This window comes from Erythrolamprus reginae, chromosome 5 (assembly GCF_031021105.1).
Source record: "Erythrolamprus reginae isolate rEryReg1 chromosome 5, rEryReg1.hap1, whole genome shotgun sequence".
NCBI lineage: Eukaryota > Metazoa > Chordata > Lepidosauria > Squamata > Dipsadidae > Erythrolamprus > Erythrolamprus reginae.
In genome coordinates, this window is record NC_091954.1 from 67629293 (window position 1) to 67641798 (window position 12506).

The 12506-nt window shown below is 40.5% G+C and overlaps 1 protein-coding gene across 3 annotated transcripts in view; it reads left to right on the forward strand.

Annotated features, from left to right (window-relative positions):
- Positions 1 to 12505, forward strand: part of ZFYVE27 (zinc finger FYVE-type containing 27) — a 29669-nt gene extending 17164 nt beyond the window's left edge. For all 3 annotated transcript variants that reach the window (XM_070752929.1, XM_070752930.1, XM_070752931.1), the window contains 4 exons: positions 2363 to 2507; positions 3840 to 3886; positions 4450 to 4531; positions 7794 to 12505. In XM_070752929.1, the coding sequence (XP_070609030.1) occupies positions 2363 to 2507; positions 3840 to 3886; positions 4450 to 4531; positions 7794 to 7858 (339 nt within the window). In that variant the 3' untranslated portion in view covers positions 7859 to 12505. The remainder of the gene's footprint in view (positions 1 to 2362; positions 2508 to 3839; positions 3887 to 4449; positions 4532 to 7793) is intronic.
- The last annotated feature ends 1 nt before the right edge of the window (position 12506 follows it).

Sequence of the window (12506 nt, forward strand, 5' to 3'; positions counted from 1 at the left end):
TCTTTGATAATAATCTCTCAGTTGTTGCTGCCTATGCATCGCTCTCTGCATGCCTGGCTGTATCATTAACTCTTGTTCCGAATCCAAGGAGGAGCTAGATAATTGATCTCCTTCTGAGCTGTCTGCCACACTCTCCTCCTCCCTGTCACTCATGTCTTCTTGGTCAGAGGAGCCTTCATCATCAGATTCCACCGGGGGCAAAACAGGCCTGCGGCATGTGGATGTCTCCCCCACATCCACAGTCCTTGGAGCAGGAGCTGGGCCAGAGCTAACCACAACACTTTTCATTGATTAAGATGACATTATCCATTTGAACCCTTGGCACACATTATTTATTTATTCAATTTTTATGCCGCCCTTCTCCTTAGACTCAGGGCACCTTACAACATGTTAGCAATAGCCCTTTTTAACAGAGCCATCATATTGCCCCCACAATCCGGGTCCTCATTTTACCCACCTCGGAAGGATGGAAGGCTGAGTCAACCTTGAGCCAGTGATGAGATTTGAACCGCTGACCTTCAGATCTACAGTCAGCTTCAGTGGCCTGCAGTACAGCACTCTACCTGCTGCGCCACCCCGGCTCTATAATTAATTGATTGCTGTTGAAATTTGTTTTTCAAATTAATTTGGAATTCTTTGTTGCTTTGGTCTTAATTTCTCAAGGGTTGTCCAGAATTGAGGTAGAGACATGACTAACTGTAAAAAGTGCTAAAATAAATAAATTAACATTTTTGTTCAAAGGTTAGCGAGACGTTCAAGTTAGGTCAAGTTCTTTACCTGTGATGTAAATCTACATATGTGCAAGAAATAAAAGGGACCTTTAAATAATATACTGTCCTATGAATAGAATGGGATGCATTTAAAGACATGATACTGGGATTGGGCTGTACTGTTAAATAATATACTGTCCTATGAATAGAATGGGATGCATTTAAAGACATGATACTGGGATTGGGCTGTACTGTTAAATAATATACTGTCCTATGAATAGAATGGGATGCATTTAAAGACATGATACTGGGATTGGGCTGTACTGTTTTCTGTCTTTGGGCCATCTTCTCTTGTCTTTTGTCTTTGCTGCAAGAACAGGAGACTCAGCTGCTTGTAATGGTGAGTGCAATAGAGTGGGCTGCTCTATCCTTAGCTGTTGAATTCCCTTTTTTGTTTTATTGTTTGTGATTCCTAACACCTTAAGAGTCAGTCTATGCTATACTTTTTTGTCTGGATCATATCCCATCTCCTTATCCACTCTTCCAAATTGAAGGATTACAGGATCCAATCTGGGTTGGTTACCGGGACCAGAAGTTTAGACTTCTGAGCTTTCAGGCTTGTTCTGAATTCTATCCGCAGAGTACAGTGGTACCTCATCTTACGAACGCCTCTTCTAACGAACTTTTCAAGATACAAACCCGGTGATTAAGTTTTTTTGCCTCTTCTTCCGAACTATTTTCACCTTACGAACCCAAGCAGCTGCTGCTGGGATGAAGGGGTTTCTTCCCCCCCCCTTTTTTTGAAGAAAGAAAAGGGAGGGGCTGCTTGGAGTAGGAAACATTTTGCAGAGAACAACCTGCTTGCAAAGGAACTGAAAGGGTGTCTTTTGAAGAAAGAAAAGGGAGGAGGGAGGGGCGGCTTGGAGGAGGAAATTTTTTTGCAGAGAACAATGTGCTTGCAAAGGCACTGAAACGGTGTCTTTTGAAGAAAGAAAAGGGAGGGGCGCCCCCCTTGCCTTTCTTCCTTCCCACTCACCCTTTAGCCTAGCCTTGCTTCTTCCACCACCACCCTTTAGCTGCTCCTCCCTGCCCTCTGTTCGCCTCCCTTCTAAAGTTTGGGATTTTCCTGAAGGATTTGCACGCATTATTTGCTTTTACATTGATTCCTATGGGAAACATTGTTTCATCTTACGAACTTTTCACCTTACGAACCTCCTCCTGGAACCAATTAAGTTCGTATGATGAGGTACCACTGTACTTCTCTTTCACAAAATGTGTGAGAAACTTCTGGTGAGAGAAAAGTTCCCCGAGAAAGGGCTCTAGCATGAGTCCAAAAGCTCAGAAGACTAAACCTCTGGTCCCGGTGTCCGACCCAGATTGGATCCTGCAATATTACCCATGGACACATATATTTGCCGATGATGAATTCAAGGATGCCATTGAGGTCTGTAGTTTGAGAATTCATTCATTTGAGGATTACCTTTAAAGTTTCTCTGCCATTCCATCCCTTCTCCAGTCTCTGCCCAGCTTTTCCTAGCGTTTGATACTGTTCTTCTAGGTTGTACTTTCCAGGATGTCCTTATCTTTATGCCTTAGAGTTTTCCCCACGCAATATGCATACCACATTCCTCATAATCTCTCTTTCTGTCTAGGAGGAAGATGACATCTCTCAGGGTTCAGGAGAGTTTGACCTTGGCCTCCCTGACAGTCCTTTTATGAGCAAGAATGAAGTGATTCGTAGCAAGGTGTCACGGTTGACAGAGCGACTACGCAAACGCTACCCAACCAACAATCTTGGTACTGGACTGAAAGGGGAAGTGGTAGAGGGTTATTCATAGAGGTACATATTGTTGGGAATGAAGCAGGATTATTCAAGAGTATCGGCAGAAGAGGAGGCTTGATCCCAAAAATGACTGCAGAACAAATTAGTAATTTTACATGGGTCATGATGGAAAAATATCATCCTGACCACAACTGTATACAAAAATATCTGGGTCAAGAAAAAGCATCTTCAGTGTTATTTGGTATAGGGATGAGCAACCTTTTATTGCCTCTTCCTAGTTTTATTAGTTCCCAACAGCACAAGAAAATATGTTTAGCTTTTACCTGCTTTTACATTATGCGTGCTGCTATGTTTTAAAACAAAAAAGCTACTTTTGCTCTTTAATTAATCAGCTTCCACTGCATCCAACTTAATTTGTTCTAGGTTCACCTGTTTTACTAGTTAGTTCTTTAAAAAAAAGTTGTACCACTAATTTTTACCCACAATGTATTAGAAACTTGGGGTACAAAAAGAGGTTGGGCGCTGGGTCCAAAAATGTGTGGTGTAAGATAATGAAGAGAATCAGGGTGGAAAAATTGATTTTTAAAATCAAACATAATTTGATTTAGATTAATTTAAAACCAATAGTAATTAATTATATTTAATTCATTTATACTTACATCGTGTTCTGAGACAGTATTTCCCAACCTTGGCAACTTGAAGATATTTGGACTTCAACTCCCAGAATTCCCCAGCCAGCAAATGCTGGCTGGGGAATTCTGGGAGTTGAAGTCCAAACATCTTCAAGTTGCCAAGGTTGGGAAACACTGTTTTGAGAGACCAATTTGATCAGGATCACTCCGTAAAGTGAGACATTTTCTACCAGTCTTTCTTTATTTCATCTGTTATGATCTGATGTCCACTACACCTTTGGTTCTTCCTGACTGTTTTAAGGAGCAAGGGGGGTGGATTTCACCCAATTCTAATTTCCATGCGTATACAGACATTTTATTTTTCTGATTCAAGATTTCAGGTTTCAGAATTGGTTTCTCTCCAAAGCAGGAGCATATTTGTTCAGTGTTTTGTTTTGGCTGAATCCAAATTTTATTATATTCATATTGCATGGGATTCTCATTCTAAATTTTTTTGGTACAAACTGACTTCAGACTAATCTGGTTGAATGAGAACCAGACTTGACTTTCGTGAGTTACGTGTGAATCCAGCCATCAGTGGCATGATGGAACTGTAGATGAACAAAAACTTTACTCAGTGATTGGGAAAAAAAAGGAAGGCCAGGATTTTGGTTTTGCTTACTTAAGCAGTGATTAGGTGTGACAATTAACTTGTATCCTTCTGCTCTGTTGTAGGAAATTGTGCAAGTTGTTCTGCCACTTTCTCTGTCCTGAAGAAGAGGGTGAGTCTTTTGTCCAGCCCATCAACTCCCTGCTTAGCCTGCTCCATTTCCCTCTTTCCCTGCTTCATCCTCTTCTTGTGGACCTCAGTCTGAACTCTGACTGGAAAGCACTCAAGCAGTAGTTGTATTAGGGTGGAAAGATAGCAATAAATGGACAATCCAGAATTGGTACTGGTACATGGTGGACCACATCCACTTCGAAATTATGGAAATAAGATTAAATAACTTTGATGAAAATAAATTGGAGAAGCTGATGGCACGATGGAATAAGGTGAAAAATTATATCTTAAATAGAATTTATGATGACAATGTGAAAAATAAATTCCAATCACTTTTTGTATGTAAAGAAATGTAAACCGGAGCTAAGGAAGAAATTGAAACTTATTGTAAATAATTTAACCCCCTAAATGGTGGTGGGGGTTTTATTGGTGTTGGGCACGTTTTCTTTTAAGTATTTTTTGTTTGTTGTTAATTTAGTAAATAAACCAATTTTTTTTAAAAAGAGAGGTTGAACTCTGATGCCTGCTCACTCACTCATCTCCTTCCATTTTTTCCTTCTCTAGCGAAGCTGCAGTAACTGTGGGAACAGTTTTTGCTCCAGGTGCTGTTCTTTCAAAATTCCCAAGAGCTACATGGGGGCTACAGGTAAGTGAACAACAACCCCCCCCCCAAAAAAAAGGACAAAGGGGAGAATTGTTTAGGTAAAAGTCCCGTGGGTGGGTATTTTCTTTTCCTATTGGTGGTCAGGGGAAATCGTGAAATCGCTATAGCGGGAGATTTTATCTGTCTGTCTGTCTGTCTGTCTGTTAGATTTATAGGCCGCCCTTCTCAAAGTGGACACAGGGCGGCTTGCAAGGGTAAAAAAACCCCACAATTATAAAATACAATTATAAATACAATATAAAACCCCAATAATAAATATTAATTCTTCATACATTCATAGCAGCTGGCCGTAGCAGATTTGTCTCCCTTAATTTTAGTCTCCCTTAATTTTAAAAATTCAGCAAAAACATGTGATACATACAGAATATAGTTTGTCGGCTATGATTAAATTAACTGCCTTGTGTTGGGCCTAGGGGCAAAAAGGAACTCTGATACTCCTTTAATATACCAGGGTGATCCGACAGAAAACACACACACACACATTGAAGGATTTTGCTTAAATTTGTAAAGGTTTTAACCTATTTAATGAAAATTGCTATATTTGACTCATTTATTAAAAGCAAAGCATTGATTCAAATGTTTGACTCAATATATTTCAGAGCATTAACTCAGGATACCTCATTCAGATTGGTTTTTATTAAATATAATAAAGATATGATAATAGATGTGACATTCCTGGAAAGAGGTATAGGTAGTCTTCGAGGCTACAAGAATGGTGGAAGGTCTTAAGCATCAAACGTATCAGGAAAGACTTAATGAACTCAATCTGTATAGTCTGGAGGACAGAAGGAAAAGGGGGGACATGATCGAAACATTTAAATATGTTAAAGGGTTAAATAAGGTTCAGGAGGGAAGTGTTTTTAATAGGAAAGTGAACATAAGAACAAGGGGGCACAATCTGAAGTTAATTGGGGGAAAGATCAAAAGCAACATGAGAAAATATTATTTTACTGAAAGAGTAGTAGATCCTTGGAACAAACTTCCAGCAGACATGGTTGGTAAATCCACAGTAACTGAATTTAAACATGCCTGGGATAAACATATATCCATCCTAAGATAAAATACAGGAAATAGTATAAGGGCAGACTAGATGGACCATGAGGTCTTTTTCTGCCGTCAGTCTTCTATGTTTCTATGTTTCGACTTAGGACCACACTGTGGCTAAGCAAGACAGTTGTTAAGTGAATTTTCCCCATTTTTATAATCTTTCTTGCCACAGTTGTTAAGTGAATCACTGCAGCTGTTAGGTGAATTTGGCTTCCCCCTGGACTTTGCTTGTCAGAGGTTCACAAAAGGGGATTATATAACCTGGGGCACTGCACCCTCATAGCAATAGCATTTAGCACCACTTCATAGTGCTTTTACAGCCCCCTCTAAGCAGTTTACAGAATCAGCCTATTGCCCCCAAACAATCTGAGTCCTCATTTTACCCACTTCGGAAGGATGGAAGGCTGAGTCAACCTTGAGCCAATGGTGAGATCTGAACCGCTGAACTACAGCTAGCAACTAGCTAGAGCAGCCTGCAGTGCTAACCACTGGCTCTTCATCATGAGTCAATTGCCAATCATCTCAATTTTGATTGGGTTTGTCTATAGGGATGCTACAAAGTCGTGGGGAAAACGGTCATAAGTCACTTTTTTCCACGTGCCATTGTAACTTTGAACAGTCACTAAATGGACTGTTGTAAATCGAGGACTGCCTGTAATGAGTGGGGGAACTGCATGTTTTTTAAATTATGGGTTTTTAACTTCGTATTATTAATTTGTATTGTACATTGTTTCTATCACTGCTGTGAGCCGCCCCGAGTCTACAGAGAGGGGCGGCATACAAATTTAACAAACAAACAAACAAACAAACAAACAAACAAACAAACAAACAAACAAACAAACAAGGCAGTGATGGTGAAACATTTTTTCCTCGGGTGCCCAAAGCTCTCTGGAGGCCTAAAACAGCCCATTTCCCAAGCTCCGGTGGGCCCGATAGGCCTGTTTTTCACCCTATCCAGGCTCCAGAGGCAAAAATGCCCTCCCCATCTCCTTGGAGACTCTATGGAAGTCACAAATGCCCTCCCAGAGCCTCAAGGCGCATCAAAAATTAGCTGGATGGCACACATATGCACATTGGAGCTGAGCCAGCCTAACAGCTCACGTGCCAGCAAACATGGCTCCGCGTGCCCCCTGTGACCCCCTCGCCATAGGTTTGCCATCACATAGAAACATAGAAGACTGACGGCAGAAAAAGACCTCATGGTCCATCTAGTCTGCCCTTATACTATTTCCTGTATTTTATCTTGGGATGGATATATTTTTATTAAATTCAGTTACTGTGGATTTACCAACCACGTCTGCTGGAAGTTTGTTCCAAGGATCTACTACTCTTTCAGTAAAATAATATTTTCTCACGTTGCTTTTGATCTTTCACCCAACTAACCTCATATTGTGCCCCCTTGTTCTTGTGTTCACTTTCCTATTAAAAACACTTCCCTCCTCTCCTGAACCTTTTTTAACCCTTTGACATATTTAAATGTTTCGATCATGTCCACCCTTTTTCTTCTGTCCTCCAGACTATACAAAGACCTATAAAGCCCTTTATGGCACCAGACCAGATTATCTCAGGGACTGCCTTCTGCTGCACAAATCCCAGCGACCGGTTAGGTGCCACAGAGTGGGTCTTCTCCGGGTCCCGTCAACTAAACAATGCCGCTTGGCAGGACCCAGGGGAAGAGCCTTCTCTGTGGTGGCCCCGACCCTCTGGAACCAACTCCCCCCAGAGATTAGAATTGCCCCCACCCTCCTTGCCTTTCGTAAGCTACTTAAAACCCATCTCTGCCGCCAGGCATGGGGGAATTGAGATGCTCTTTCCCCCTGGGCCTTTACAATTTCATGTATGGTATGTCTGTATGTATGTATGTTTGGTTTTTTTTATATTAATGGGTTTTTTAATCATTTTTAGTATTTATTGGATTATTATTGTACATTGTTTTATTATTGTTGTTAGCTGCCCCGAGTCTCCGGAGAGGGGCGGCATACAAATCCGATAGATAGATAGATAGATAGATAGATAGATAGATAGATAGATAGATAGATAGATAGATAGATAGAATGAATGAATGAATGAATGAATGAATGAATACAGATGGAGTTCATGAAGTCTTTTCTGATACGTTTTATGCTTAAGACCTTCCAGATCCACTGGCATAAGGTTTGCTTAGTCCTGAAATCCTGATGGGTGTTTCTAATTGCAGCTCCGGATGCCCAGCGGGAGACCGTCTTTGTCTGTGGGCAGTGTAACCAAGCACTCGCCAAGTGAGGAGCCCCTATGGAATCCAATCTTCGGATGAATCTGCTGGGGATCTTACACTACACTACCGCCTACTTGAAGGGAGACAAGCAACAACTCTGCTTCTTTTTCCCCCCCTCCCACTACTTGTAAACAGAATATGGAGGGCTAGCACATCTAACCTGCTGACTGCTACGTGTGCTCCTGCTCTTTCTTGAAAGCAACCAAGGAGATTCCTGCAATCCTGGTTGCGTGGAGGATTCTTCATGCACTAAACCTACTGTAGGCTTCCTTCCCTTCTCCCAATGCCAAGAGCAAATATTATTATTATTATTTCTGGTCTGTGCCCCCCCCCACCCTTCCCCCCCCCCTGGAGTTTGGCTGACGGGAGGTTGGCTGCCTTCATTTTTGAAAGGTCGCTCTTGGCACTTGGGCTCCTCAAACCTCTCAAAGTGTTTTGCCATGGCTGAGGTGCCATCCCTCTCTTTCTCTGCGTTTGTCTGTTACGGAATGAAGGCTGGGTCTTCGTTCAGATGATGGTTACAGTTGGCTCTGAGAGCAGGCTTGGCGGGGCCAAGAGGATCAAGTGCGGTGGTCCGACTGGTGGGGTAGCTGGATCTACTTTTTCTGCCTATTTCAGGGGAGGATAGTATTTCTCTTCCTTCTCCACTTCCATGCCACTGACTTAATTTTGTTAGTTTTTTATCCCAAGCCCCTGTTATCATGGTCAGACTAGGATCTGGAAAACCTTTGCTTTTCATCCCTGCATTATTAGAAGGCAGAGGCTGCTGTAGTTAACTGGGAGTTTTGCTAACAGCAAAGCCTAGCTGAAAGTCAGGGAGCTTCCTTAGGAGGTAGATCACTTCTACAGAAATGGGACATTGTAGAGTAATATATATCCTAGCAATAAATAATATCCTTCTGTGTGAAGGCCACATTTTCAGAATCTGAGGTTCGTGCTGTGGATACATATTTCTGGAAGAAGAGCATTATAAGGCAAATAGAACAATGAACTATAGGATGCATGGTAGGGGATAAGAGAATGGGAACAGTTCTTTGGGACAATACAGGATAGGGTGGATTTCTGCAAAACAGACGTAGTGTGTCTATAATGTGTTGACACATGTGGATATGAGATGGAGCATAATATATATTGCTCCAAAAAAATAAATAAAGGGAACACTCAAATAACACATCCTAGATCTGAATGAATGAAATATTTTCATTGAATACTTCGTTCTGTACAAAGTTGAGTGTGCACAACAGCATGTGAAATTGATTGTCAATCAGGGTTACTTCCTAAGTGGACAGTTCGATTTCACAGAAGTTTGATTTACCTGGAGTCATATTGTGTTGTTTAAGTGTTCCCTTTATTTTTTTTTTGAGCAGTGTATATAACCCTAAATGCCAAAAGGAAATGGTTTTTTTGTGTGGAGCTGATAGTATCTCAGTCCCTTTGAGAGTCAACCTTGGTGAAGTATTGGGTATGCCTGATGGGGATGTGACTAAGAATGTCTTTTGCTTTGGGGGTATTAGAAACATATATACACAGCCTGGCTGGAAATAGATTCAGAATACAGTAGTACCTCTAGATACGAGTTTAATTCGTTCCAGTACGGAGCTCGTATGTCGAACAACTCGTATCTGGAACAAATGGCTTTAGACTTTGTTTTTCCCCTCCGAGATAACCAGAAGCAAGGATTCTTGCGCCACCTAGTGGACGCTCGGCTTGCATCCTGAATTTGAGCTCGAGTCTTGAAAAGAAATTTCTCTCCCCTCGTGGCACATTCGCATGTGGAGCAGCTCGTATCTAGAGGTACTACTGTACTATGCTTTCAACTTAATAGATGAACTAAATCTTCCCATTTTTCATTGTGGACAGTTGTACAAGTCATCAAAGTCATTTGGTTTTCCAATGCTAAAAATAAATTGCAGGACTAGATGGAGTCTTTAAGATATGAAGGGACGTTTTTTAAATTTTCACAGTATACCAGGTACCCACAACATTTTTGAGTTGCTTGTTTCATTTGAGAATGTGGTGTGGATGCTCACTAAATGACTGTTAGGGTAGAGAAATGATTTTCTACTATTTTTTCCCCCTACAACTTATCTTTGGAGAGGAAGAACCCTAACCTTTTAAATGAGTTTGGGCTGCAATAGCAGAAGGAAGAGGATTGGTTTATAAGAGTAGACAATAGTTGTATCATGAAAGTAATTTAAGAAGACGTTTGGAAGAAGGGTGAGACAAAGGAAGCAATTGATAGGGAAAGTTGAATAAATGAAATCCCAGAACTGGTCAATTTCCTTGTGTCAGCAACACATTTATGCTTACAATTTTCAAAACTGTGTGTTTGTGTGTGTGAGACGATTTTATGAGGATCTACGCCTGTAATGGGGACACAATGCAATAGTTGTGAAGAATTGGAGAAATGTGTTTTGTCAGTTTTTAACAATCTGTTTTCATTTTATTTAATTAGCAAATAGGCAATCTCCTTGCAAGGAAAAGTACAGATTGCATTAGAAATAATTAAACCTGAAGATTTAGAAACTAAAAGTTCTCATTACTCCAAAGTATTGTATCTTTGGTAGCAATCCCACAGATTTTGGAACAACATAAGGCCTGGAATACAGTGGAGGCTAGAGAATTGAAACTAAGCCACCAATACTGTTAATACTGTTGCTTGCAATGTGATGTAACCCCAAAGAAGAATACTTTTTTGGGGGAGGGGGTGTTAGTAAAACGAAGTACATAGATGGATAGCATTTTAAAATATAAACTCACAGTGAATCTATGAGAAAATATTCAAGGCCAGTGCTATTTCTCCCCCTACATAACTGATTCTTAAGAGACAATTTTGAAGAAGTGTTCCTTTTTCAAATTCTATCTGGTGCAAATCATCTACCTATAGTTTCTTTCCCCTTCCCTCTTCCCCCTGCCACCCAGTTTTGTTCTAACTTCAGAACTGTCCATTTTTTCACATATGAAAATTCATCTGTTGTAGACAAATATTTAAAAGATTGTGGCAACAATGATGGCAGACGCAATCTTGATATCCATAGTGTGTCATGTAAGATTGTTTGCTCTAATGCTGTGTTTCCCAACCTTGACAACTTGGAGATATCTGGACTTCAACTCCCAGAATACCCCAGCCAGCATTCGCTGGCTGGGGAATTCTGGGAGTTGAAGTCCAAATATCTTCAAGTTGCCAAGGTTGGGAAACACTGCTCTAGTGGTTAAGGCACAATGCTAGAAACCAGGTGAGTATGAATTCTACTCCCACCTTAGGTATGTGACTGAGACAATCACTCTGGTCCAACAATAGGATAGTTGTGGGAAAATATGACAAAGGAGTATTACATATATTTGCCACCTTGAGTTATTTACAGAATAATAAAAGGTGGGATTAAAAATAAGATAAAATTAAATAGGCACATTTTGCAGACTCCCTCATCCCAAAGTCCACGCATCTTACACTTGCCAGGTTAGATACACTGTTAGACTATCTGAAAAAACTTTTATCCTGTTTGGGAAATGTATCTCTTCTCATCCACTCTTTTTACCTGAAAGTTTTGGCTAGGAATAAATCCCTATGAAAAATGTATCTTTGTGCAAACAGGATTATTCCTTTCCATTTGTTTTAAGCAATTCTTCTGTCTCCCAGCCATGCTAATGCTATACAGTGTTCCCTCGATTTTCGCGGGGGATGCGTTCCGAGACCGCCCGCGAAAGTCGAATTTCCGTGAAGTAGAGATGCGGAAGTAAATACACTATTTTTGGCTATGAACAGTCTCACAAGCCTTCCTTTAACACTTTAAACCCCTAAATTACAATTTCCCATTCCCTTAGCAACCATTTAGATCATTACTCACCATGTTTATTTATTAAAGTTTATTAAAAAATTTTTTAATTAAAGTCGGATGAAAGTTTGGCGATGACATATGACGTCATCGGGCGGGAAAAACCGTGGTATAGGGAAAAAACCCGCAAAGTATTTTTTAATTAATATTTTTGAAAAACCGTGGTATAGACTTTTCACAAAGTTCGAACCCGTGAAAATCGAGGGAACACTGTATATGCAGTTGTGTGCCCAGCTGTAGGAGACAAGGAAAGCAACTTCACCCTGTTTTCCATCTGGTTGGCATCCATCCTTTTGGGGGTCTGGCATCCTGCATGGTGGATAGCCACCTGGAAGCCCTGGTTGGTTTGGCATCCTTCCTCGAAGGAAAATACAGGAATACTGATACTCTGACACATTGCCAGCCTACAGAATAATATTAGAAATAGTTTCAAAACATATCCAGCAACCTGGGCTTAAAATATGCCCACATGTTTCAGGGCAGAGCTGCTAGTAGCAGAGATGTATGTAAATGAAATTATGGGTAAAGACTCCTTTTTGCTCAAAACTATTGACTGGCTTTTAGCACCGTCTTTTAAAAATTGCTCAATCTTTCCTTGCAATTCTATTTGTTTAAGTTGGAAACAAGAAAGCCCAATATTTGGTAGAGTCCTAATTTGAGCAACATGTATTTCTTCAAGCACACGAGAATACGCTGATCTGCCATACTTGGAACCTGATTCCACTATTGTTAAAAAAAATAATGTAATAAATCATTTTAGAGAGGTTTAAAAGAATGTATCAATGAACAGTTCATTAAACATGGATTTCCTGCCCTTAAT